The sequence below is a fragment of the Tachypleus tridentatus genome, chromosome 13 (genome assembly GCF_004210375.1).
Source record: "Tachypleus tridentatus isolate NWPU-2018 chromosome 13, ASM421037v1, whole genome shotgun sequence".
NCBI lineage: Eukaryota > Metazoa > Arthropoda > Merostomata > Xiphosura > Limulidae > Tachypleus > Tachypleus tridentatus.
In genome coordinates, this window is record NC_134837.1 from 50,573,308 (window position 1) to 50,601,160 (window position 27,853).

General features: G+C 32.6%; 1 protein-coding gene across 1 annotated transcript; it reads right to left on the reverse strand.

The window, feature by feature from the left end:
- Window positions 1-96: 96 nt before the first annotated feature.
- Window positions 97-27,408, reverse strand: LOC143238680 (uncharacterized). The gene is made up of 2 exons (XM_076479113.1): window positions 26,923-27,408; window positions 97-7,080 (listed from the first exon to the last, which is right to left on the reverse strand). The coding sequence occupies exons 1-2, from the start codon at window positions 27,071-27,073 to the stop codon at window positions 6,236-6,238; spliced, it is 996 nt and encodes a 331-aa protein (XP_076335228.1). The 5' UTR covers window positions 27,074-27,408; the 3' UTR covers window positions 97-6,235.
- Between the last annotated feature and the right edge of the window lie 445 nt (window positions 27,409-27,853).

Genomic DNA, 27,853 nt, shown 5'->3' on the forward strand with positions numbered 1-27,853 from the left:
AAAGAGCCTTGGATACACAATTTTAAGTAAGTGCTTTATTCTCAATACTGAAAGTAACAAACATTGCACAATCGCTAAATAAAAAAAGCACACGTCAAAACAAAACATTTTATGTATATAAATGTATATAGATAAAATCTCCATAAAAATCAGTTACTTGAAATTTTGAAATATCTAATTTTGCAAAATTATATCTAGCTCAATTGGTACCAACTTTGAAATATAGGTACTCTAAAATATTTAGGAGTAAACGCCCTGTAAACATTTCTTTTGGACGACATTTCTGTAACGTAGCTCTTATCCAAGAGTTCGACGCGTTCATGAGATTTCCATACCGATAGCAAACCTATACAATTTAATTATTGCTTAAAATAACAATGACTTATGTTGACAAACATATATATATATATATTTCTATTGTAAAATACAAAGAATTATTACTAGCAATCTAAATATTTACAAAGGAAACTAACATTATAATTACAATTACTGAAGATAATTTAAATTGTTTTCCAAAACAAGGATAAACAAATATGCACCGCTGAGTTTCAAGGAAGTTAAAAGAGAAAAAAAATTAAATTCTAATTATTTATATTTGAAAATTATTTTAGACGCAAAGATATATTTTACAAAGTCACGTGACGTTCCCCCCAGAATATTCCGAGATTAGCTAACGTTAGCACAAGGTGATATTTTATTTATATACCCAAGTCCCACGTCGCTAAGACTAACTAGAGACAGCTATTATCCGATAATCACTGTGGTAATAAATATTGAATGACTTAGCTATTTTATTTATTCCCAATATGTACCGTAGATTGTGTGTATGTTCTAGAGCAATGCGCAAATTCATTCTAACATTTATCAATAATAAACTTCCTACGTACTGGGGTCTTATAAAAATGTAGTCTGTAGTTATTATTGAATAATCATTTACTTGTATCTTTTTAGGTTTAACTTTTTAGTAAGGTGAAGAAAGTGACTTTTCATCGCTTCCTACCAAAGAGATGATAACCCTTAAATAAATTACTGCTCATTTTTACTAAAAATAAAAACAATAATTTAAATTACGTGAATAATATTTTGTATAATATACATACAATAATAATTATTAGTTGCATTAGGTCATGTAGGGTAATGTTTAATGAAAATTTAAAACGAACTTGTTTTATTTTTATTTTAGTTGCTACTTTATTATGGATCAAATAGGTAAAAATACAAACCATGTAAACAACTTGTATTGCTTGAAATTAAGGCCGTAGACACGCTTGTTGCTGCCCAGCTATTAATAATTCATTAATATTCATTGATACTCGTATACTAATATTACCTCAAATTTTTATTATTTTTCTTTTTGCTTAATATTTGTTCATTTGTTTCTCTATAAGATACGATAATACACAGTTCACGATTTGTAATGCATTACGTCTCGCAACTGGAAGGTGAATACTGTTAATGAATTTAGAAAATACAGTAAGCAGCTTCCTATACTGTTGATTTTAGAAAAGACATCTTGACTCTATTTTATATGTTATTGCTTACTCGTGAGACTTGTGCATGAAAAATAAAATCAGGCAAACCTTTACTGTTTATCAACTATTGAGATTTACCAACTCAAGCGATAGCGAAATATTTGCAACATTAAAGTAAAAATAAATTTACAATATGAATATTTAAAGGCCATACGAAACTGTGCATAAGAGGACATGAAACTTCTACATTGAAATTGAGTTGTGAATTAAAGAAGTCCCAGTTTGGAAAGAATGAACCATTGCAACGCGCATGCGTTGAAACCCGCCAACTCGAACTGTTTATTCGAAAAGCGCACGAGAATTATTTGTACCGTTTTACTGGCTCTAAATCAGTCTCTCTTTTTTTTTTTTTTGACCTGATATAAATTCAAATCGGAAGATATATGAAGCTAGTTAAACTTCATGCCTTCAGACATGTCAGTATAAAGTGGCGCCAACGTTGCGCCAAAGTATAAAAATATTTCGCAGATCTTCCTAACTCACTCCTAAAAACCTATGGATTTATTGCTAATATTTGTACATGTATCTGAAATCTGTAAGCCTAAGTCTTAAAAAGCATATAGGGCATTAATATAAGGAATTCCTAAATTTTACTTCTACTTATATATATATATATTATTACCACCTAATGTTGCTAGTTCTATGTAAAAAACAAAACTGTAAGGTACAGCACAAGGTTTTGAGTTCATACTGTAGAGAAATAACCCAGTGAAAGTAGTACCGATGTCCCTTAACTCTTCTAGTAAATATTTAGTAACTGATGGAATTTATGGACGGAGATTACTCAGTTTAGAATGAAGAACGTGCGAGATTACTGAAATTTAATATTACTCTAGTGATTTTTTGATTACATAATTACATACCTCTCATACTAAAAGTGACTTTCCTTCTTAAAAAGCTAATTGATCTTTACTTCGTATATTTCGGAAATGGGAGAGAGATATATAAATACATTATATTTTTATTTTGTTTTATTGGACCAATTTCTTAATTTTTTTTAATATTGTTTGCGATGGTATCTTTCTTCGCATTATAGATAAACTTTCTGAAGAAGGTAGACATGTCTCATAACAATGCAATGTTTAAACTTTTAATTAGTTTAAAGCTAAACTGATTTAAAGCTTACTCTAATCTAAAATAATATATTAGATAGATAAATAGTGTTTTCAAGTTAACCATTGAAATGTTATACACTATGGGTCGTTGTATCCGAAACCTTTGTTTTAAAATTAATTTTCGCACGACATTTCGGCTTTATTTAAATCTGTTTTATTTAAAATATAGAAAAGATGGGAAGTTAGAAAGTTTTAACCTTTTAGGTACGTTAGGTTTACCTCATAAACCCTATAGATGTATCAGAGAAATAGTTAGGTGCTATACCTTACAGCTTTTACCTTTCCTAGAAAAGAGAAGATGGTTCTTTGGCATCTATAGTCAAAGAGCAAACTGAACCGCTAGTTCTACTAAGTTATGCTTCTGTACACGTTTATTGCTTTATGAATGTGGACGTGGACATCGGGGCGTCAAACACGTCCTTTGTTACTACTCTAATACAATAAAATCCAACTGTTCTAGAGAATTAGTTCTAGCTAAACTGCATAGCTTAAGAGGATCTTTTATATACACAGTAGTTTAATAGAGAAAATTCATCTAAAGGTCCTTATAGGACAATTAATGTCATATACATTAATGCTATCCTGGTACTTATAAAATTTAATTAGGTTTCAGTTTTGGAGTTTACAGAATTCCAACACCATACAATACTAGACGCTCTCACTACTTGTAGATTTATTTAAACTAGTAATGTGTCGATCTGTCTCTCAGTCATAAATCAAATAGAAGGTTTCCCAGACTCTGCGTTAGTTGTTGCATATTATCGCATAATAAAATATAAAATGGAAAACATACACTATCACTTCCATTCTGACACCAGTTCCTGTTTGTTCTCTAGTGCAAGACAAACTGACGACCAACCGTGTCTTTATCATTTTCCAATCGTAGAAACTAAAACTATAAGTGAGATCTCCTTTAAAACAACTTTAATAAAAACTCATCTTGGTTATATTTCAAAATCCCTCGAAAGTAATAACTGTTGTAAGTGTTTGTGCTTATGTGTGTATGTAAATGATGGGGGTTGCAATAACCAGAATGCTTTAATTCTATGCTAAAACTGTAATATATTAAACTAATCAAACTTATTCAAATAATTAACGAACATAAATAGCACTTTTATGGCATTACTTTTCAGATAAAATAGTTTATTTATTTTAATTTCGTGTAGCCGTCCCTAATTTAGGATTGCTCTTTTACCAACGAATAGTGAGATTGGCTGTCGCATAATAACAACACTACCGCTGGAAGGGCGAGCATGTTTGATGTAACGGGGATTTAACATAATTATGTTTTAGGTGCAGTAGAAAGATTTCATATGTATACACTAGTGGATTGCAAAACTGCAATAAGAAGTAGCCTTAGTTGTTCTTAAGCCTAATTTAAACTAAAATTATCCTACACCACATTAGTAAAGAAACTTAATTTCTGTTAAATCGAAATGAAAATGGTTTGTTGATTGTAAGGTAAAAAGTAAACCATTAAATAGATATTTTTAAATAAGACTAAAAAAGTAAAAAAAATTATTGATGAACGTTTTTTTCAAGACCATCAGATAAAACCTGTAGCAAGTACTACTAAACCTAATCGCTCTAAATTGCATACAGTTGTTTTTGCCGGATATTTTATCACAAACTTACAAAGTAAAAAAGAAATCACTTGATAAATAATATTTAAAAGTATGAAATTTATATAATATTTCATAAAGTATATTGCATACAGTCATAGCTAAGCCTGAGATTTCGTATTTTACATCGTTTCACATTTCACTTTGTGTTTGTGTGTTTCGGGGATCCTTGCCTTAAATATATACGGAATGTGTTATCTTTATTTCCCAATAGTCGGAGGACGACCAATTCCTGGAAACCCTAATTTCAGACCTACAGAACTCCTTTATTTAAGGTTTGTTTCAAAACTGTTTTGTTTCGATATTTTGCTTGTATCCAGTTATTGCATATGTAATAACATTACTGTTGATAAAGCTGTATTTCCTTATGAAAGTGATATTTTCCTAGTTATTAAACAAAGCTGTTTGTTTACATTATCAGCACCTTGAGTTAAGACCATGGGTTTCTAGTTATTATATTTAAGTAACCCATAGCTATAAATACGTGTATACAAGCAGATTAATGCACGAGCACGTTAACGTACCATTAAATATCGTCATGCTATCATAAAAATCGCGTTACTCTTTTTCGCACTGTCACATTTTAACATGGTAACCCTATGCCAATTAATGTCACCATGTTATCACAAACACCGTGTTACTAAGTGTCATATTTTAACATGGTAACCCTATGTCAGTTAATATCATCCTACTATCTGAAACATCTACTGACTCAGTTGATGCATATTTCTCATTGTTACAGTTTAACATGGTAGCTCTATATGAATTAATGCCACCAAGTTATCAAAATACTAGGTTTTTTAGGTTTCCATCATTAGTAGTTAGCTATTTCATTAAAGTAATACTTTTATTAGACTTTATGGGTCCAGTTCATTTTTTAATAATTTCTGAGATTAAAAGCTGAATATTTTCGACTCTGCTTTGTGTGTATGTGTTTTTATACGTTATTTACAAACTACGATCACCACAGGATTTATAATTATAACAATAATTAACAGACTCGAAAGTGCCACTGTTTGTAAACACGGATATTTCATTTCTAAATAGTATCTAGTACTAAAGCACTTTCTTTGATTTTATGTTAATGCGTTACTAGCTTCTGAACAGTTGTATGCTTCAAGAATTACGACAACACCTTAATCCTCCCTAAACGTGACTTATATTTACAACAATAACAACAGATTTCATAACATTATCCCCACACACGTCACTTATATTTACAACAGTAACAACAGATTTCATCTGACTTTGTATAAATCCTACTAAGAAAAAAAAGGAAGAATGACACAATCTCTGACTTGGGTGTTGCATGCATTTTTAAGCACCAGAATAGCTTCGTTTTTCATAAAGTCTATGTATCTATAAAGAAGTTTGCCAAAAGGTTTATGTGTCTTATAATAAAATAGGATCTATACATGTTAGGTTGTTCTTTATCTCCTGAATCACACTCAAATGTATAGTTCTATTTTACGACCTGAAAGTTTCCATTTCCTTTAATCGCGTTTATGTCCATATTACAGCTGACTGATTCAAAGTCTTTCTCGCTGTAAGATAGGGAACGCATCTTTCAAAGAATCCAATATACAGAAAATAAAATAAACTGATTCTCATATACTTGGAAAGTAGTGGAAACAATACATTTGTCTTCAACTTCTCGTTTGTATTCCTACCCCTAACGATATTGTTGAAACAACCAAGTAAAATATCTCTGCTGTGCTTTTATCTTACTTAGCGAACGAACTGAATGTTCCATTCCTGATGCAAGGCTCGTGAAGATCATTGCCAGGGGGCTGTTTTGGAACGAGCCACTCGTGCTAGTTGCTTATTGCCTCCCAGTTGATGAGCTTCTGAAGGCGAAATTTATTACTTTATTGCTATGTTCTTGGTGAAGAAAGTAATATTTGCCAGGTCTTTCAAGAGAACTCCTACATCATAAATTCTCCTTTTTTGAGTGGGGATTTCGACTTCAAGCTAGGGATTCCGGGGTTCCGGGCGGAGAGTCTTTCACACAGGAGGACTCATAGTGTTTGTTCAGGTAGGACTTGAGAGCAAAGGTCTTGTTGCAACGCTGGCAGCGGAAGTGTTTGAAACTGGAGTGCGTCTGCATGTGGGCCCTCAAGTTGGAGCGGTCAGCGAAGGCCTTGCCGCAATGGGCACAGCCATACGGTTTTTCTCCTGTATGGGAGCGCAGATGACCTTGCAATAGCCAAGGTCGAGAAAATGCTTTTCCGCATACCGAACACTTATGGTTGAGACTGTGCGTTAGCACGTGCATGGATAAAGCCGGCATACTGACATAGATTTTGTCACAGGTCGGACATTTCTTTGCAAGATCAGAGTCTGGACTGCGATGGGTCTGTTTATGACGAGACAGATTGGACGATGTGGCGTAGTGCTTCCCACATTCGGAGCAGGTGTAACGAGGTCGTTCTTTCTCCGGGAGTCCAATGGAATTCCTTCGACGAGACCGACCGTCGCTGACAAAGAAAGTGTCATATGTATAATTTACCGTCACGCTCTTTTTATAAAACTCAGAACCCTCTTTGTTACTAAAAACCCCTTGTTGTGGGTTTTCCTGCAAAGTGTGGAGCTCTATTTCATGTGGTCTCTCATAGCTGTCATCTGAGACGCTTGGCGACAACGGCGAAGGATAATGACCACTGGTCAGCAAGTGAGTTGCTTTGATGACAGATGTCCGTGTAGATAAATCTAGCTCTCGTTTCGGTGAATTATAGCCCAGAAAAGCTGAAGACTTGTCTCCAAACAAAACTCCTCTTGACATGGTGTCAGAAATGAAATTATTATATACACCTGCAAGATAAAAAATGTTACTTAACGTGACTATAAAACGTGACATAGCAAAAAAAAAAAAAAGATTCAGTGTGGCTAAGAGTGTTAAAATATGTCATTGTTTGTTTTAACAGAAGACATTCACAAGCAATGTTTACTTTATGAACAAATACTTCTTAAAAATATTTATTGTTAATAATAGATATGCTTAGACTATAATCAAACTAACTTAATCTGACAAAAATTTTGTAGTTAACTCACGAAAATTTCCAACAGGTAGTGGATTAAAACATTCACATCATAATCTCTAATGTACTGGAGAAAGAAAATCATCGTTGGGCTAACATATGTTTTGTTTTCTGCTTCGTACTTTAGGCTAAAGTTTATAGTTCGGAATTGGGCTTTTGCGTGATGTTATTCGATAGAAACCAAGCTATACTAATGGAAAGTGTATCTGACATCATGGTAACATGTTAGGTGAAAGATCAAACACCGCAACCATCTTTGTTGTTTTATTTATTACCAACAGATCGAGGATAAATAGTTAAAAGATAAAACAAACACGAAGTTATATAAACACAGATAAAACAATAGCGCTTATTTTGTCGTTTCAAAATTATTGAAAGTAACGTATGTGATCTAAAATCTTCTTTAATCTATTGGTGTATTTTTGTTTCGTTAACTTAGTCCAACAGTTTTCGTGTGTATTAAGGAAACTCGAAATCTGCTTACAACGGATATGCTTTACTTAGTTTCTCGAATTTGATAAACTATTAGTTTTTTATTAGAACAGCCCTAAGAGAAAAAAATGACTTTGCTAGAGGTATTTGTTGCAAAATATTCACTAGACGGTACGCTAGCGGAAAGTGCTCTTTCTAATATTTCAGTTATTATATGTTCCATCGAAAGTTGTTGCTTGTTTTTCTTGGGTTGAAAATATAGGTTGTATTTTCTTTTACATCGCCTAAATAAAATAAAGTACTTCTTGCAATACTTAGGTTCGGAAATAGTTCATCATAAGCGTTTACTACAATAACTTCTGAATAAATATCTTCTATAATAGTTATTCATGGACATTTTTTCTAGAAACATATTTTTTATTCGAGATTCGGCAATGTTTCACCGAAAAAAATTCCTTTGATATCCCATTTTGGAAATAGCACCCTCAGTACTTCCTGTAATATCTCAATTTGTAAATAACGCTGGAAATACTTCCTGTTATTCCACAGTTTTGAAATATAAAAGGAAGTATTTCCTCTAATATCTCCGTTTGTAAATTACACTGTAAGTACTTTTGTGTATCGAAACCTGATTTTTACTATTATAACTCCTAGGACTTACCGCTAAACCAGTGGGAGGAATTATTTTCTTCAAACTTTTGTTTCTAAACGACACTGGAACTATTTCCTGCTATACGTAATTTCTGAAATATTATAGATAATCTTTCTTCTAATACCTCAGTGCAGAGTTGCCTCTGTAAATATTTCTTACAATATATCAGTTTGAAAAAGACAGTAGTTTCTGCACACTTCAATTCTGGAAAGTTATTAGAAACAGTTTCTGTAATACCTGAGTTTGAAAATGTCAAGGAAAGTATTTCTTATTATACCCCACTTCTGAAATATTACAGTGAATGTTCCTAGGAAATTCAATTTGGAAATAACATCGACAATATTTTGTTATATCTCATTCCAGAAGTATCATAGAATGTATTTTTTGCGATACTTCAGTCAAGGATTGTCATATGAGTTCAACCCTGTAATATTTAGGTTTGCAAGTTGGTTTCCTTTGCATACAGATTTTGGTTACTAAAACATTTTTGTCATGAATGTTTGTAACTGGTAATATCTCTGTTTTCAAGTGAGTATGGACATTATACATATATAAATACATTGTGCCTGAAAACTGTTCTAAAATTTATTTTACTCATGTTTTAAGTGTTCTTAATATGCTAATGTTGAAGATGGTCCACTTAAGGGTATGAAATATTATAGAACCAATACACAGTCAGAATACGCTTAAATACATGACAGTCTGTTTCAACCTAATTTGGCAGCCATTGTGTATTGACCGACATGTATTATATAGTCTGAATTTGTCTCACTTTGCAACTACAGTACAATTACGTATGTAATTCAATCTCATTTAGTCTCAGTCTACAGTTGCACTACATTTATAAGTGTGATATAGTCTGAAAAGTAAGTGTACTTAATCATATGATGCACTCAGATTTAGTCTTATTCGGCAAATACACATCACTTGTATGCATGAGATAGTTTCAGTTTACCTTGCTTAGTCGTCACACTACAGCTACATATACGATATATCCTGAATTAACTTCACTTACACGTACTAGACAGTCTTAGTTATTATTTCTTGGTGTTAAATATATAATGTAATCAGATTTAGTTTTGTTTACATTTATGATTTGTCTGAACACATTCTCTCTTCACAATCAAACTAAACTTACATATATGATGGAATATAAATTGACTTTATTTGGTAATAACAGTGTACTTACATTTATGATACACTCCCATTCAACCTCACATTGTAAATACAGTGTATTTGCACGTGCGAAACAGTCTGATCTACTCTCATCTGTGAATCACAGTACATTTACATAAAAAAGATATAACCTGATATCATCTCTTGACAATTACACTATATCTTCATTTATGATATAGCATGCGTTACACAATTTTTGCAATCAAAGTATGCTTACTTGAAATGAAATAGTCTGAGTTAATCTCTCTTGGTAATCACACTATATTTACATGTATTACATAGTTTGAAATATTCTTCCTTGCAGATATCAAGGTATCTATGATGTACTCTACATTGGTCTTACATTATAATCATAGTGTACTTATATGCATCATGCAGTATGAGAAACTTTCACATGGTAATCCCACTGCATTTATATATGAGCTATAGTATGAATTAGTAAACTTCGCAATAACAATACACTTAGATCCATGATACAGTATAAATTAGTCCCATTATTAATCACACAACACTTACATCTTACGACGTGACCTGATTTAGTCAACACTACCTGTAGCATGTAATCTGAATTAGTCTCTGTTGACAATCACGCTACATTTACATATATCATATGGTAGAAGCTAGCTTCATTTGGGAAGGTAAAAAAGTGTATCACATACTTCAAAAAGTCTCACTTGGCAATCACACTACACTTATCTATATGATATAGCCTAGTTTAATCTCACCTGCCAATCGTTGTGTACTTACGTATATAATGCAATATTGTTTAGTATAGTTTTGCAAAGACACACCTATTACGTATGTGACGTAGTGTAAGTTAGTCTTAGTTAGTAGTCATAGTGCTTTTACATGGATGCCATACATCGAACTGGTTTCATTTGGCAGTCACAGTACACATATGTGCATGATGTAGTATATACTAGAATGTGGTTAAGATCTCTGAAGAATGATAAAGAAAGGCTTGTGTCTCACAATTATTACACGTCTGAGTTATTAAATTCTGCTTTTTCCTTAGTTTCTACTGATGACAATTTAAACAGCATTCATCATCTTGAAAAGTTGGTGGCTGGAAACGAGCTCGAACAAAATGATCACATTAATTTTGAGATTGTTAAGAAAAAAACAATGGGAAGTTTAAAACGAATAGGTTTCTTGACAAAATAATATTTCCCCACGGGTTTTAAAGAAGGTTAAGAATTGGATGTTGAGCCACTTGCTACTATGTTTTGTAAGTCTTTTGAATAGTGTGCAGGTATCAGAGGATTGGAAGTTGGTTAATGATGCTCCTCTTCAGAGGAATGGCTACTTAAATGATGTTTGGAATAGGGGGGTTGTCATACAAGTAGAGACTAAGACATCTGAAATTATTTTCTCTAGAAAAAGAAGAGATAGAGGGGATTTAATTAAGTTTTTTAATTGTGTACCAATAATATTTTTTTCATATCACCCATCCAGTGTATAGGTTTTCCTCACAGTGAATACAAAGCAAGTTCATACCAACCATATGTTTGATGCTTTTCGTTATGGTGTAGCTTCAGTTTATCTCTCTTTCATTAACTTGTGTTCAGGGTTACTTACGATGAGTGGAATTCTCCGAAACTAATATAACTCAGTAACGCATGTTGATAGAAGTGTAGAATGAACTGGATCTCCCTTGAACTTAGACTTCGAAATTAAACAATTTTCAGAAAACTAAGTTCATGTACTATATCTGCTATTGTGAGGCTATATAATGTGAAGAACTGGCCGATGAGACTTTTTCTTCATTTCACCTACACAATGTTTAGGCATTACTCACATTGAATACAAACACGTACATAACAACAATATCTGTGATAGCTTTAGTTTACTTCAAAGAATGGGTGAGCCGAGATGGAGCAATCGGTTCTTTATTGTCCCTAAACATTATGTTATGTTACATAAGTTAGTCTGTCTGTACAATCATACCACACCTATCCGAATGCCATTGCTCGAATTACTTTCAATTGGCAATACCTATACACTTTGATATATTATGTAGTCTTAGTTAGTGCAATTTTATAATTAGAATACACTTATATATGTGTTATAGACCTGAGTTACTTCTACTTGGCAGGTAGAGTGTATTTAAGTATATGATGTACTCTCAGTCTCACTTGGTAATGGCACTTCACTCACACACTAGATATAGTCTGAACACTAGTCAGTTGACAATTTCAGTGAGTTTATATGTATAATGCAAGTTGAATTAGAGTCACTCGACAGTCACTACGCTATATATAAAATATGTTCATATAAGATATGATTTATGGTTTATTCTGAGTTCGTCTATGTTAACAACACGTATATTTAGATATATGATACGTTCTGAATTAGTCACAGTATGCTTTCATGTACAGTATGTTCTGAATTAATCTCATTCATTATCACAGTACACTTTCATATTTGCTACATTCTGAAGTGTTGTGTATAATGACTAGACATTATTACGTACGATCTTTTTCTTGGGTAGTATTTGTATGTCAGAAAGTGATTTAAAACTGATTTTTAGCTGCGGCATAGTGGCTCATAGAATGGTTTTGAGTATTATAAATATAAATTTTTAGTTCGTAGCTGCATCATCTCTTGACCAGTTTGAGATCTAATTACAGTTTTAAATTCAGGAGTCTAAACCCTTTCAATTGGTATATCTAAACACGTTCAATATCTCATACATTAATTTAATCTAATCCTGTCTAAAAGAATTTCAATTTGAATATAAGGTCGTTGGGAATCCTGATGAGCAATCAAATCGAATTGGATATGCGCACCCAACACTTGGTATTGGTGGCGCACAAAATGTGGCTAATAAAAACAAAAAGATCTCATAGATTAATTCACTCTAGCCTTGCGTAAAAATATTTCAAGTTCCGCTTCTATTAAGGGTTCCCTTCGTAAAATGTAATACATTTGTGGTATTGCATTACAAGATATTAATAGATAGAACAACATGAAACATTTCTAAGAGTTACGAGGTTCCAAAACTTTTACATCTGTTTTTGAAAAAAAAATATCCAAGGATTATAAAGAACTAGTACCAATCCATCTGTTTTATTTCTTAAATTTTAGAATCTGGCTGTTTTACATAAAGAGAGAGATTTTACAGAATTGCTGCCAGAGTGGGTTTAATCGAAGGACAACTGTCTCATTTAGTCCCTCTGTTTATTTTGCCAAGGTATTTATTGGTGAATGAGGTTATTTTTTCAGAATCAAAACGGTTGTTTCTTTGTATTACAAACGTCAAAGTGGTAACCACAAGGTTGTAAACGCCCACTCAACGAACACGGTTTATGCCAGTAAACATTTCGCTGCGATCTGGTATTTTTTTTTCTCACTTGGTGGCGGAATCCTAGTCATGTTAAGTCCAATACGATCAATAGTAATATTTATATTTCTCCATTAAACGTATAAGAAAATTAACACGTGTTATTAAACACAAAATCAACAACTATTTATTGTAGCCTCAGGAATAATTGTCGTAGTTAATAACCTGCTAAAACTTTACGGTTTTTAAAAGTATAAATATATAAAGAAATTGGGTTTTATGGAACTACAGAATTTCACATTTAATCAAATGAAGAAATCATTTAAAGATAATTTTTCTGTTTGAAAACCATACATGTTTACTAAATAGTATATGTGCTAGAGCAGCTAGACTAAAGATATAACACGGTACTTCATATGTTTTATCATAGGGTTATTTATTTACCTCTGTTATTGTTTTCTGTTTTTTCTTTATAATATTTGTTATGATCAATTTTCTCATATTTTAGAACTACTTCGTTAATCTCTCCTAACGAATGAAAAAATAAACAGAAACTGATTGTGATAAAAAATACCCCTCATCCTTTTATAGGTGATGATTTGACAACTGATCGCCAGGAGTAATTATGAATCTTCCAGAGATGACGTAGTTGGGGTTTTCAATCATTAATGACGTGTTGATCAAACAGCCAGATTAAAGGTCCCTACTACTTTAAATTATTAATCGTAGAAATATCACCAAGTCAGTACTATCCGTTCTCCCACGTATAAAAGTTTTATCTGAATAAATTTGAATTAACTGTCACATAGCGCCCCATGGCCGAGAAAAGGAGAGCAGGTTTGGTCAAATGGGGATTGTGAGTCGAGCATCTGAAAACGTTGAGTGTCTTTAATGACATCACATCTCACACTTTGGACCTGTCAGTAAGCAATCTAACAAGCTAAACTGCATGCTGTCTCAACCCTTACCGAAAAAAAAACTCGTTCGCAATTAGCTTAAGAAAGAAAAAAAAACACGAAAAGACCAAAATGTTATTTTTGTGTCTGAAAAAAGAAACTGTATTTCAAGCTTTAAATTATCTTTAATTATTAACCTACAGCGTGAGAAAAAACAAATTTTAAAACTTCCAGTAAAATATTAAATTATTTTAAATAAGTGTACTTGTTGTTTTTATAATTGTCGTGCCTTCATCCTAAAACAGAGACTAATCTTAGAGGGTATAATGCGTAGAAGTAGAGAACTTGTAATGTTATACGCCACCAAAAAAATAAAAAAAGATCGATACAAACTAAGTAAGTGCACCTTACATTTGTAAACGTACAGCCCCTTAAAGCTACATTCACGGCATCCAGATTTTATCGATAGTACTCTCAGATAGTTTTGATTTATTTATTGTTATGTTTTATGAACGTATAAAGCCGTACACTAAAGGATGATTGATCATAACGTATTTGTATCAGATTAGCAATGTTTAGGACAAACTATCTCTCAGGGGGAAAGGTGTCTAGAACCTTCAATAGACTCTGTGCATTTTTTATAAGCTAGTCTTTATATCTTGCCGATAAGCTTTCTGTATTTCTGAGTTGGTTGATTTATCTGTTCATTTGTTTTGTTACTTATTTATTCATATTTATATGACAATCAAGTAATTAATTTCGTCATCTGTTTGCAGATATGTCCACCCATATATAAATATATAAATTTTCTGTCGGCTCAAAATCATTTTAAGTACAGTGGCCCCCCGCTATTATATTGTTAAGTCTACAGATATACAACGCTAAAATCAGAGGTTCGATACCCCTCGGTGGGCTCAGCAGATAGCCCGATGTGGCTTTGCTATAAGAATAACACACACAAACACATAAAAGTAGAGCGGTTTCATTTAATCTGTTTTATGGATTGAGATTTATATTACAGAAGCAAAGTGCTTTAAAACTTTGTAAAAGAGAATTCGTTTAAAAATTAATAAAACTAAAAATTATTAACAACTAGAAGATATAAATCATATTAAAAACCCATATATTTTTTTTAAAATGGGTATTGGAAAATTCTGCCAGAGCTTTGAAAAAAACAACAATATATACTGTTCGAGTTATACGGCCGAATGATCAACAACTATGACAAATTAATTGTAGAATTGGTTTAATTGTTCTTTTTGGTTGAATTCGTTCACCATATAGTTGGAATTTCACGTAGGATTTGTTTCATATCTATTAAGTTTGTTTATTTTCCTTTCTCATTTTTCTAATCCTGATTACATGTACTCACTGTAGCTAATTTTACCTCATTAACACTAGTGAATGTTTCTGAGATTCTTGGGTATGATTACATGATGATGGATGTTGTGCATCTCTTTTGATTCCTTCTGTTCTGCTTGGGAGATAACGGTTAAAGAGCACACGCTCTTGGAATTATGGTAATACCAAGTTCCCACATAATATAGGCCGATTAGTGTATTTGCAAATTAGAAATCCCACAATAAAAGTAAAATACCTAACGAATTCTTAATGAGAATCATTATAAGGTCTGAAATGATGTAATTTCATAAATTCATTGTTTCAATCTTGGATGAAAGGGTATCTGAAGCTCCATTGATTTTCTAATTACAAGGATACAGATAATCATTTCAAGCTTAAATACGAAGAGAATTTCAAATCTAATTTTCAATAAATGTGGTACGTATAGAATATTCAACAGTTCAGGTGTAACAATAACTGTATCAGGATCGAGACATTCAGATACATTATTTTAATTTTTTAATCTTTATTTATTTTATTTCCTATCACTTACCGGACCGTTCTGTAATTAGACTGAATGATAATGTTAATGAACACGCTAACTAGTGACCCTTTTCGACATGAAACAATTAAGATCACAAATTTTTAGAAAAAATAATAAAAAATAAAATTTCGTGGCCAGATTTAACCACTTTGAATATACATTGTAGTATTTTCTTTAGTTTGTTTGTAACTAGGCACAAAGCTACACGATTGGATATCTGTGCTCTGTCCACTACGGGTATTGAAACCCGGATTCTAGCGCTGTAAATGTACCGCTACGCCACTGGGGGAGTGCATCTAGAAGTAAGCCGAGACGTACACATAACAAAAAGATAGACGCTTGGGTAAACAGACCGCCGGATGATAAATAGATATATCGATAGTTACACGGATAACAAATAAAAAGATATGTAAACTCTCTCATGCTATTAATAAGACATTCTAAACAAGGTATTTAACTAAAAAGCAAAACATAACCAGCACACATGTATTATAACATAATCTGATACTTTATATCAATTTCACCACAAAGCATTTGTTTCCATTCATTTTCGTGCACTCTTGGGTGCCCACGTATCAAGAGTTAGACCTCTCTCCTTCTAGAGTTATTAAGGGGATTATTATTCGTAGCAGTTGCATCTGCTCACTGGCAGGTTTTCAGCCCTCTAATTTGGCGTCTATGAGACCACCGGCTGGTGGCTAATAAACGAAAGATCAAGTAGAAAGAACGTAAGAAACTAAGCCGCTTTTCACGTAGCGGACTTCTACCTTCTAAGTCCAATTTGTGGTGGCTGTAACATGAAAAATGTGTTACAAATCTATTGGAAAATGTACTTGTAAAACTAGCTTTCGAAATGTGTTAGTGTACATTCTCACTAGTCAGTCGTATACATCTTTACATTACATTTAGTTTTCGTTTTTTAAAGAAATGATTTGATAATATTTAAAATTTTGCATATTTTCCTACTTCGCGTATTTTCAATTAATACAACTAACTTTTCTATAATCATTTCTAAAAGAATTGATTATACGCAGTTACAGCAAACGTAAAATTATTCCATGGGCTCCATATCGTTAAACATTAAATTAAAACAAACTATTTATAACGACAATACACAGTAACATGATTATTAAATGACAAAGAATAACTTTAAATAAATATCTATAGACAGCCTTCTGTTTCCTTATAAACATCACCATTGCACATAGAACAATAGATTAGTACAAAATCTCTGCTAAGATATGTACAGGTCATAATACGTCATCAGAGTTGAACAAGTCGCTTATAATAAGCCAGACTGTTGTCATAGCAACAGTGACGTGTGGTTAACTGTCAGATATTTTATTTTTCAATTTTGCATAAAAATCATAGAAACAATGATATATCAAAATTGAATGAATTCAATAACTTTCTAAGCTAATCTACATTTCAATAAAGTCGTTCCAGTTGAGTAACATAGATGGTAAAGTTTGAGAATTAGAAACTAGACCGTAAAATCCCCTCTGAAATGAAGACTTACTTAATATGTGTTGAATATCGCCTGATGATTCGTATGTACAGCTAAGGCTTCGTCATGTGTGCATAATTAAACGGCAACAGGCAAGATGTGGCTTTGGAACAGAAAGAAGCCTTCTATGCGAAATATTTGACCATTCTATTCTCTGACATAAGCTGCTAATATTGGGAGTATTTTAAAGTAAAAAATTGAATATGTGTTGTTGTTTATTTTTAAAGCTGTGCACAAAACTTTCAATAAATAAATATATGTGTACCGAAATGAACAATTTATCTAGTATATACAGAATTATTAATTAATCTGGTGTGCATAGAGTCATCAACTAATGGGATTTGTTGTTTTTACTATTAAACATAAAACTACACAATGGGCTATCTCTGATCTCCCAACACGCATATCGAAACTCGGTTTCCGATTTTGTAAGTCTGCAGACATATCGCTATGTTACTGAGGGGCTATGTGGTGTGATGGAGCTTTCAATAAATCTGGTATGTTCAAAATTTTTAAATATGTTAAGTATGGAATTTTCGATACACGTACGATGTATGTCGAATCTTTAAATAAATCGTATATATTGATTTTGTCAATGTAAGTGGTAGTTCTTCATCAGTAGGTTTCTTTGTAAAGTAGTAAAATAATAAGTGTGCACTAGAAAGATATGAATGAACCAAAACTTATTTTTAAATTGCAAAAACGACGTTTTTATGTGAACAAACATAACCTTATCTTTCGTAAGTATTAGAGGGCTTTAAAAATTTTAACATATTTACCTAATATGAGAAGAACTTTCAACACATTTCATATGTATGGTATTACAGGCAGTATACTGTAAACACTGAACTTTGAAAATCTTTTTAATACGTCCAATATGCATAGAGTTTTAAACAGACATGATATGTTTGTTTGTACTTAAACACGAAACTGCACAATTGGATATCTGTGATCTGCCCATCACGAGCAGGAAAACCAGACATAAATCTATGCTACTGGGGAACAATACAATATGAGAAGGATTTTCAAGAAAAATATAGTGTTCGTAGATATTTTAATGTGTAATGTATGAAATGTCCAATAAATTTAGTGTGTTTAGAATATCCAATAAAACGGCTATATATATAGATGTGTATATATAAATGTTTAAGTTTTTTAAGAAATGTGGTATGCAAAATATTTTAACACAACCATTTTTATAAAAATTTCTACTCATCTAGTATGTAGGGAGGTATTTCAGAACTCTGGTATGAGTCATTTTAATACATCTTGCAAAAATTTCTACTCATCTAGTATGTAGGGAGGTATTTCAGAACTCTGGTATGAGTCATTTTAATACATCTTGCAAAATTTTCTACTCATCTAGTATTCATAAAATTTTCAAAAACTTTAGTATATGTATATATAGAATATCTAAGAAATATTCACAAGCACTAGTTGTTATTAATAGGACATGTGAAGCGCATAAGAAGGAAACAAGGAGTTCAACAGCACCCGTTGCTATGAGACCAATATATGAATCGAATAAGAAGCATTTCAGGAGTTTACAAGCGTAGATTGCTAAGAAACAAATATGTGAATTGCATAAGGTGTAATTAGAAAGTTTTTAAAGGGTTCACAAGCACGGACTCACAAACAACCAGACATGTAAAGCGCATAAGGTGTGGTTACAGAGTTCACAAGCGATATTTACTAAAAGTAGATATGTTAGAACGTGTAAGTAGCAAGTTCTTTGATAAAGAACAGACATATGAAGCGCATAAGGTGTGAATTAGTGAGTTCACAAACACTAATATGAAAAGTGCATAAGTTGTGGTTAATGAGATAACAAGCAGTAGTTGCTAAAACAGACATGTGAGGTATATAAGGTGTGGTTTAAACAGATGTGGTGAGAATAAATATTTCAAAAACTTTTAAATACTCTATGCATTAAATACTCAAGAGCTTTAGTACGTTCAGAATATTCAACACACACACACGTATATATATATGGAAATATAAACACGCTTATGAACATACTTTTTAACAAAATATGGTATGCTTAGAATTTTCAAATACTATATGTATAAAATTATTAGCAAACCTGTTATGAATAACTTTCAGTTAATCTGGTATGTATTGTAAGCTTCAACAAATCTGGTATTTATAATAAAGTTAAAAATCTAGTATGCATACTATAGTTCAACAAATCTAGAATGTATAGTAAAATTCAATAAACCTAGAATGGATAGTAAACTTCAACAAATGTAGTATGTATAGTAAAGTTTAACAGATCTGGTATGTACAATAAAGTTCAACAAATCTAGTATTATAATAAAGTTCAATAAACCTGGAACGCTTGGTAAGTTCAACAAATCTAGTATGTATAATAAAGTTCAATAAATGTAGAATGTATAGTAAAGTTCAACAAATCTGGTATTTTATACTGAAGTTCATCAAATCTGGTATGTATAGGAAAATTAAACAAATATGGTTTGTAAAGTTCAAGAGATTTGGTATGTATAGTAAAGTTCAATAAATCTAGTATGTATAATAAAGTTTAATAAACCTAGAACGCTTGGTAAAATTCAACAAATCTGGTATATATAGTAAAGGTCAACATATCTAATATGTATAGTAAAGTTCAAAAAATCTGGTTTATAACGTTTAACAGATCTGGTATGTATAGTAAAGTTTAAAAAATCGTGTATGTATAAAAAAGTTCAATAAATCTGGTATGTTACAGTAAAGTTTAACGAATATGGTTTGTACAGTTCAATAAATCTATTATGTTAGTGTAAAGTTCAAAAAGTCTGATTTATAAAGTTCAACAGATCTGGTATGAATACTAAAGTTTAACAAATCTAGTATGTATAATAAAGTTCAACAGATCTGGTATGAATACTAAAGTTTAATAAATCTAGTATGTATAATAAAGTTCAACAAACCTTGTAGGTACAGTAAAGGGCAACAAATCTGGTGTGTATTGTAAGATTCAACAAATTTGTTGTGTATAGTAACGTTCAAATATCTGATATATAATAATACAATTCAACAAATCTGGTTTGTAAAGTCCAACAGATCCAGTATATATAGTAAAATTCAATAAATCTAGTATTATAGTAAAGTTCAACAAATCTGGTATATTACTCTAAAGTTCAACAAATCTGGTATATTATTCTAAAGTTCAACAAATCTGGTATATTACTCTAAAGTTCAACAAATCTGGTATATTATTCTAAAGCTCAACAAATCTAGTATATTACTCTAAAGTTCAACAAATCTGGTATATTACTCTAAAGTTCAACAAATCTGGTATATTACTCTAAAGTTCAACAACTCTGGTATATTATTCTAAAGTTCAACAAATCTGGCTTGTACAGTAAAGTTCAATAAAACTAGAATGTATAATAAAGTTTAAGAAATGTGGTATGTATAGTAAAAGTCAACAAATCTGGTTTGTAAAGTTCAACAAATATGGTACGTTCAGTAAAGTTCAACAAATATGGTACGTTTAGTAAAGTTCAATAAATCTGGTTTCTAAATTTCAACACATGTAGTATGTATAGTAAAGTTCAATAAATCTGGTTTCTAAATTTCAACACATGTAGTATGTATAGTAAAGTTCAATAAATCTGGTTTCTAAATTTCAACACATGTAGTATGTATAGTAAAGTTTAACAAATCTAGTATATTATAGTAAAGTTCAATAAATTTGGCATAAACTTCCAATACATCTTGCAGTTATGAAATTATCAGCTCATGTGTTGTGCGTAGAATTTTCAAAACTTTGGCATGTATAGAACATTCAACAACCCTTGTAGATACATAATATTTTCAACAAAATTGGAATATAAAGAATATTCAACGATCCTGATACATATATATAAAAAAACCTGGTTTATATATATAGAATGTTCATTAGATCTGGTGTGTATAGAATATTTAGCAAACCTGTTACGTGTAGAATATTCAACAAAATTTGTATATGTAGAATTTTGAACAAACCTTTTATGTACATAATGTTGCACAAACATTGCACAATCCTGATGTGTAGTGAAATCTCTTAATATTTTTCTATTTATATGATTTGTAACAAATTTATAAAGTTACATATCTGTAGACTTTTGAAGTGTAATGTGTAAAAACATTTCAACATGTATGGAGTGAGTAGTATTTTTGACAACACATCTTATGTATAGAATATTCAATATACACGGAGTATAATGTTTTTAAATAAGTAGGTTAAAATTACACTTTTGAGTAACGTGACACTCTTTCATAACTCCAGTAAAACGATTTTATATGTGGACTTCAACAATTATTCATATGTTTAATACTATCCTAACAATTATATATTTGAACTTTTCAAATGAGTAATATCTTTGTCTAAATATAAGCATCTATAATGAGATATAGTATCTACTGTAAAGATGCTAACAGCAGGATTTTTATCTAAACAGCAATTCCAGTTAAAACAGATAGCTCATAAATTCTGTCATATACATATAGACTGTGCAGTAAACAAGAAATTAACTAATCTTGTGCGTTTCATAAGTTCTGCATAAAGAGTGATTATAGACTTCGCAAACACTGGTCGCAAATAAATAGATATGAAAATGAATACGGTGTTATTAAGGAGTTTACAAACACTAGCTGCTAAAAAGCAAGTGTGCAAAGGGCCTAAAGTGTTATTAAGAAGTTCCCAAACACTAGTTGCAAGGAAACATATGTGCACAAGGTGCGATTAGGGAGTTTAGAAGTATTAAATAGTGAGAAATAGACATGCAAAACTTATGAGGAGTTATGAGGGAACTCACGAACCTAGTTGATAAAAAACATTGGTGTGTAATGCATATAAGTTAGTTGTTGTTTGAGAGATCAAAAGTAATAGTTGCTAAGAAACTGATATAGGAAATGTAATTATTGAATTTGTAAGCACTATCTGCTAAGAAACAGATATGTAAAAAAGTATAAGTTGTGATTAGGGAGTTTACAAATAGTAGTTGTCAAGAAACACATGTCAAATTCATATGATGTGATTAAGTAATTCACAAGTCAAGAAACACATGTCAAATTCATATGGTGTGATTAAGTAGTTCACAAGTCAAGAAACACATGTCAAATTCATATGGTGTGATTAAGTAGTTCACAAGTCAAGAAACACATGTCAAATTCATATGGTGTGATTAAGTAGTTCACAAGTCAAGAAACACATGTTAAATTCATATGGTGTGATTAAGTAGTTCACAAGTCAAGAAACACATGTCAAATTCATATGGTGTGATTAAGTAGTTCACAAGTCAAGAAACACATGTCAAATTCATATGGTGTGATTAAGTAGTTCACAAGTCAAGAAACACATGTCAAATTCATATGGTGTGATTAAGTAGTTCACAAGTCAAGAAACACATGTCAAATTCATATGGTGTGATTAAGTAGTTCACAAGTCAAGAAACACATGTCAAATTCATATGGTGTGATTAAGTAGTTCACAAGTCAAGAAACACATGTCAAATTCATATGGTGTGATTAAGTAGTTCACAAGTCAAGAAACACATGTCAAATTCATATGGTGTGATTAAGTAGTTCACAAGCAGTGGTTGTTAAGGAACAGATACACGAAACATATAAAATTTGATTAGGGAGTTCGCTAGCACTAGATGCTAAGTGACAGAGATCTGAAGTGTATAAGATAAGATTGGTGAGTTCACAAGCACTAGTTGCTAAGAAACAAACGTGTGAAACACATGAGGTGTTACTAAAGAGTTCACACAGATTATTTGTTTTAAAAAACACACATAGGAAATGTGTAAAATATACTCTCTAGAGGGACATGCTAATATACATATATTTCAAAATGTATATTTCGCGTTGTACTCATAAAGCGAAGATCAGTTTATTTCACTAATCATGATACCAATACAACATCTCCCTGCACTGAGATAAAACTGAACACTATGTAACAAAATTTTAACTTTTTCTTGTTCCTGGGCAGAAAGTGTTATTTCTCAATTGCTTATGCCTAAAGTAAATGAAAAATAACTATTTTTTCTTCAAACTTTACTTTTGTGACCTGGGTAATAAAATTTTCAAATTTACCCATTTTCCAGAACATTCCAGGTAGCTTCAGTGCTGAGTAGCTGGTAGAGAATTTTCTCGAACTTACAAGAATTTTCTAGAATGTTGTAGAATTTTCAAAAGCCTTTTAGAATTTTCTAGAACTTTCCATAATAATGTATATACAGGGGCTCACCACTTCAGTTTACTTCTAGCTGCCTAAATGAATATATAGACCTATCTGATTTTATCAGAGATGGCATCAAGCAGCTGCAAGCATTCTCCAGACGCATTGTGCTATGCATGAAGCCAATTTATCAAGACAATAGCGAAAAGTACTCCATGATAGCATCAGCTAAAATGTGTGAAGCCTACAAGACATATTTCGGCATACCTGTCAGGGATCAAGACAAACCCTGGGCACCTCATTTTACCTGCGAGCAACTCTAGAAGGTAAGACGGACAATTTTTGCTTGCTTGAATAGTAAGATTTTATATTGTACAAATTTTAGATCTTTTAAAATTTAAATACCTTTCAATTTGTTTAAAATTTCCAATAGTATAGAAAATATATCACATAAAATATTTTGCATGAACCTCTTACACATTAGTTGTGGATGAAATAAATTTATTCTTCATAATAATTTTATTTTGCTCTTTTGTAGGATGGTACAGAGGGGAAAAGAGAGCCATGAAGTTCGCAATTCCAAGAATTTGGCGTGAACCCACTGACCACTCAAGCAGTTGCTATTTATACATGGTGGATCCTTCCAAACGTCGGGCTAGCAAGAATGCATCTGTTGTCATTTATCCAGACCTTCCATCATCCATCGCCCTAGTGCCACACTGCCCTGAACTCCCTGTACCCACTCCGCCAGAGAGAAGACAGTCATCTTCAGAAGAGAGCAGCAAATCAGAAGATAAGGTAGACGTTGAAGATCCAGATTACAATTTCAGAGATGTAGCTGGTGAGAGAAACCCATACTACCCCAACCAAAGAGACCTCAAAGATTTCATCAGAGATCTTGGTCTAACAAAGTCAAATGCTAAGCTTTTGACATCTAGGCTCAAGGAGTGGGATTTGTTAGATGAAGTGTGCAAGTTGCAAGTCAGAGGAAGCGTCACCGACAATTTTCAGACTTTTTCACTCGTCAAGATACTGGACTTTGAACGCCGCTACCAAGGAGCGTATAACGAAAACATGATGGGAGACTATATTTGGGGGCTGATACGTGAAAGTGATTTACATTACAGTCTCAAATCTCGAAAAACTACTCGCTTCTAAACATTTTTGTTCATTTTTGTATAACTTTGGTATAAATGCATGTACATTTTGATTCACATGTTGTTGTATTCAGACCTTATGTAAATGAAAATATGCAAATTTGCCCTTTTTTATATAGAAAATAGGTTAATTTTTAAATTTCATTATCCCGGTCACAAAAGCAAAGTTTGAAGGGAATAATGGTCATTTTCTGTACTTTTACGACATAAGCAATTAAGAAATAACACATAATGCCCAGGAACAAAATTTGTGTTACACAGTGTAAGTGAATTAGTGTCATTTAAATATATTGTATGCTAGAAGGCAAATAGTCATCATAAGTCAATAGACAAAGGTACGACGTATTTTAAACTATTTACTAATTTACATCCTTTAAAGTATTGTTAAATTTTCATTTTATAGTGGTTTAAAGAACTAGTCATTTATCTTTACATGATTTAATACAAGCAACATCTTATTAGTATGATGTGTTATGCTGTATTTTTTTACTGTTGTTGTGTTATAGAGCTAAGTTACATAATAAGCCATCTGCGCTCTGTCCACTGGGGGATATTAAACACTGGCTTTTTGTGCTATAAAACTGTAAACTTACCGTTGACCGAGGGAGACATTACATCCAAAGAAGAAGAAAATACATAAATTCTACTCTTTTAATTTCCAATTCTTAATTATTTTAGCGAGTTATAGCAATAGGTCACATCATACACACAGGTATATAGTTTTACAACAGAATATACAACAGAATTTGTTGCATATATAACTTTAATATATTATCCAATCATGCAAGATATTTTTTTTCTGCTTTAACATCAAGTGATAATAGTCTGACAAGAAAAGGCCCGGCATGACCAGATGCGTTAATACGTTTGACTCGTAATTTGAGAGTCGTTGAAACTTAAAAGAGAGATGAGACACAGAATCAAATTTTACGCTGGGACTGTTGAAGACATGATAAAAAAGAAACTAAGGCCTATATGTTGTTAACTATGGTAGTTCTTTTGCTATGTGGAACACGGTCAGAGAAGAACAAGTAAAGGACTGAGACTTGTGCATAATAAACAACTGATTATAGCATCTTTCTATAACAAACAGTTAACCATGTAACATTACTGATGGACAACAGTTAACTTGTAGATGATATTTTGCATACAAGAGGTTGTTGCTTTAACATTAAGGTACAAGTTAGAATTAGTAGATATTGTCTAACAATACTGGGAAAGTTCATATGTGAAATAATTATCTTAGAATCAAATACAACAAAGTTCGAGTTCATCTTATTTAAGATAGCAAACAGCAATAAATGTTAGTAAAAGCATTGCACAGAAGTCTGTTTAATTGTTTATCAAACAATAGGTTTATTTTATTGTTGTTGTTTTGAATTAAGCACAAAACTATACAATAGGCTATCTGTGCTCTGCCCACCACGGGTATCGAAACCCGGTTTTTAGCGTTGTAAGTCTACAGACATACCGGTGAGCCACTGGGGGCGTTTATTTTATTTGCAATGGAGAATTAGTAGAGTGCGAAGTATAATCCTTAAGTCACCAAATATTCTGAATCATATACAATCCAATGTTAATAGCGTTTAGTCGTAGAAAACGTTTGTACCTTGTTGTGACGGCCAGGCATGGCCAAGCGTGTTAAGGCGTGCGACTCGTAATTTGAGGGTCGCGGGTTCGCATCCCCGTCGTGCCAAAGATGCTCGCCCTTTCAGCCGTGAGGGCGTTATAATGTGACGGTCAATCCCATATTCGTTGGTAAAAGAGTAGCCCAAGAGTTGGCGGTGGGTGGTGATGACTAGCTGCCTTCCCTCTAGTCTTACACTACTAAATTAGGGACAGCTAGCACAAATAGCCCTCGAGTATCTTTGTGCGAAATTCAAAAAACAAGCAAACATTGTTGCGAGTTTGCCCTCAAACTAACACTGTTCAACAAAAAAGCTCGAGTACTGGGGCGTCAGAAATGTTAAGATAGGTCGTGTGTTTGAAATAGACGCAAGTAACTTACAACTGTATGTAAAAATCAGCAGGTAATTATATTCTTAATTCCCAAAGCATAAATCAGCTATTATTTTGAATGTTAACGGTACAGTTATTAAATAAAAAGTGCAATTTTAAATTCTTGAAAGTTTTAAATAAAAATATTTCATCATCTTTTTCTAGTGAGTTTGTTTGTTTAAAATTTCGCGAGGGTTTTCTGCGCTAGCCGTTCCTAATTTAGCAGTGTAAGACTAGAGAGAAGGAAATTAGTCATCACCACCCACCGCCAACTCTTGGACTACTCTTTTACCAACGAATAGTGGGAATGGCCGTCACATTATAAAGCCCCCACGACTAAAGTATAAACTTCATTCACTTCGGCTGGTTGATAAGGATTTTAAAGTAAAACTAATTAACTAAGTCTAATATCGTTACAGCTCATGGTCAAAAATGTTTAAGTAAAAGTGCTCAGTTAACTCACCGTCACTACAGCTGATGGTCAAGGTTGGAATACCCGGAGGGGGACTGGGGGCAGTGGTCGCCTCGGTAGGACTGGACGGCTGGCGGTAGGGCCATCGGTTACAGTGGTCAGCAGTCTGTTTTCCCTTTTTGACCAAAAAAGAGCGTGGCATGTTTGTGGTGAAATGCGGCAGGATTTGAAGGGCAGTAGTTCATACACACGTTACAAGTCAACGCCAGGGATTGATCAGAGAGCCGAGAAAAATGTCTAGCAGGACGGCCTTCAGATCTTCAAACATCAAGTTCAGTGTGGTGTGCATACCAACACTCAAGACTAGAAGTTAGTGCGAGCGAACATTCCTGCATCCTGGCATATCACCCGTTTCAGTGAATCGGCCGGCTGTTGGACTTTCAGCAGTGTCCGGCTGTTTAATGTGGAGGGTGGGAGAATGAAGGACCCCTTTATATAGAGCCATTCCTCCACTAACAGGGGTCCTCGTGCAGCAGGAGTACCCTCCCATCTCGACGTTTCTACTGCCTCTTTGGCACGTTGCTGTAAAGCGACCAATACGCATGCGCTTAAAGTCAGCTGATCGATGAGCAAGCAGACCAACACGAATTTGTTCATCTGGCCTTTTGGTCTAAGGGCTTGGTTGAGGCTACATCCAATTACACAGTTTTAGCGATCAACAGTGGCTGATAGCAACAGTGTTGTATGAACAACAGCAACAAATATTTACTTCTAAAAAACAAAGAAACAAACTTTACCACTGAATGCGAAGGAGCCAAATTAATTCAAATGAACAATAGTATTTATCATATACCTTAAGCCTGATTCTAAAGATGGATGGTATGGGTATTAGAAATTCAATTAAAAATAAAGTACAAAAAACTCTTCGGTCTTCTTAGGTCAACAAAGATTATGATTTCTAGTTTTGCGGCGTTAAGTTCAG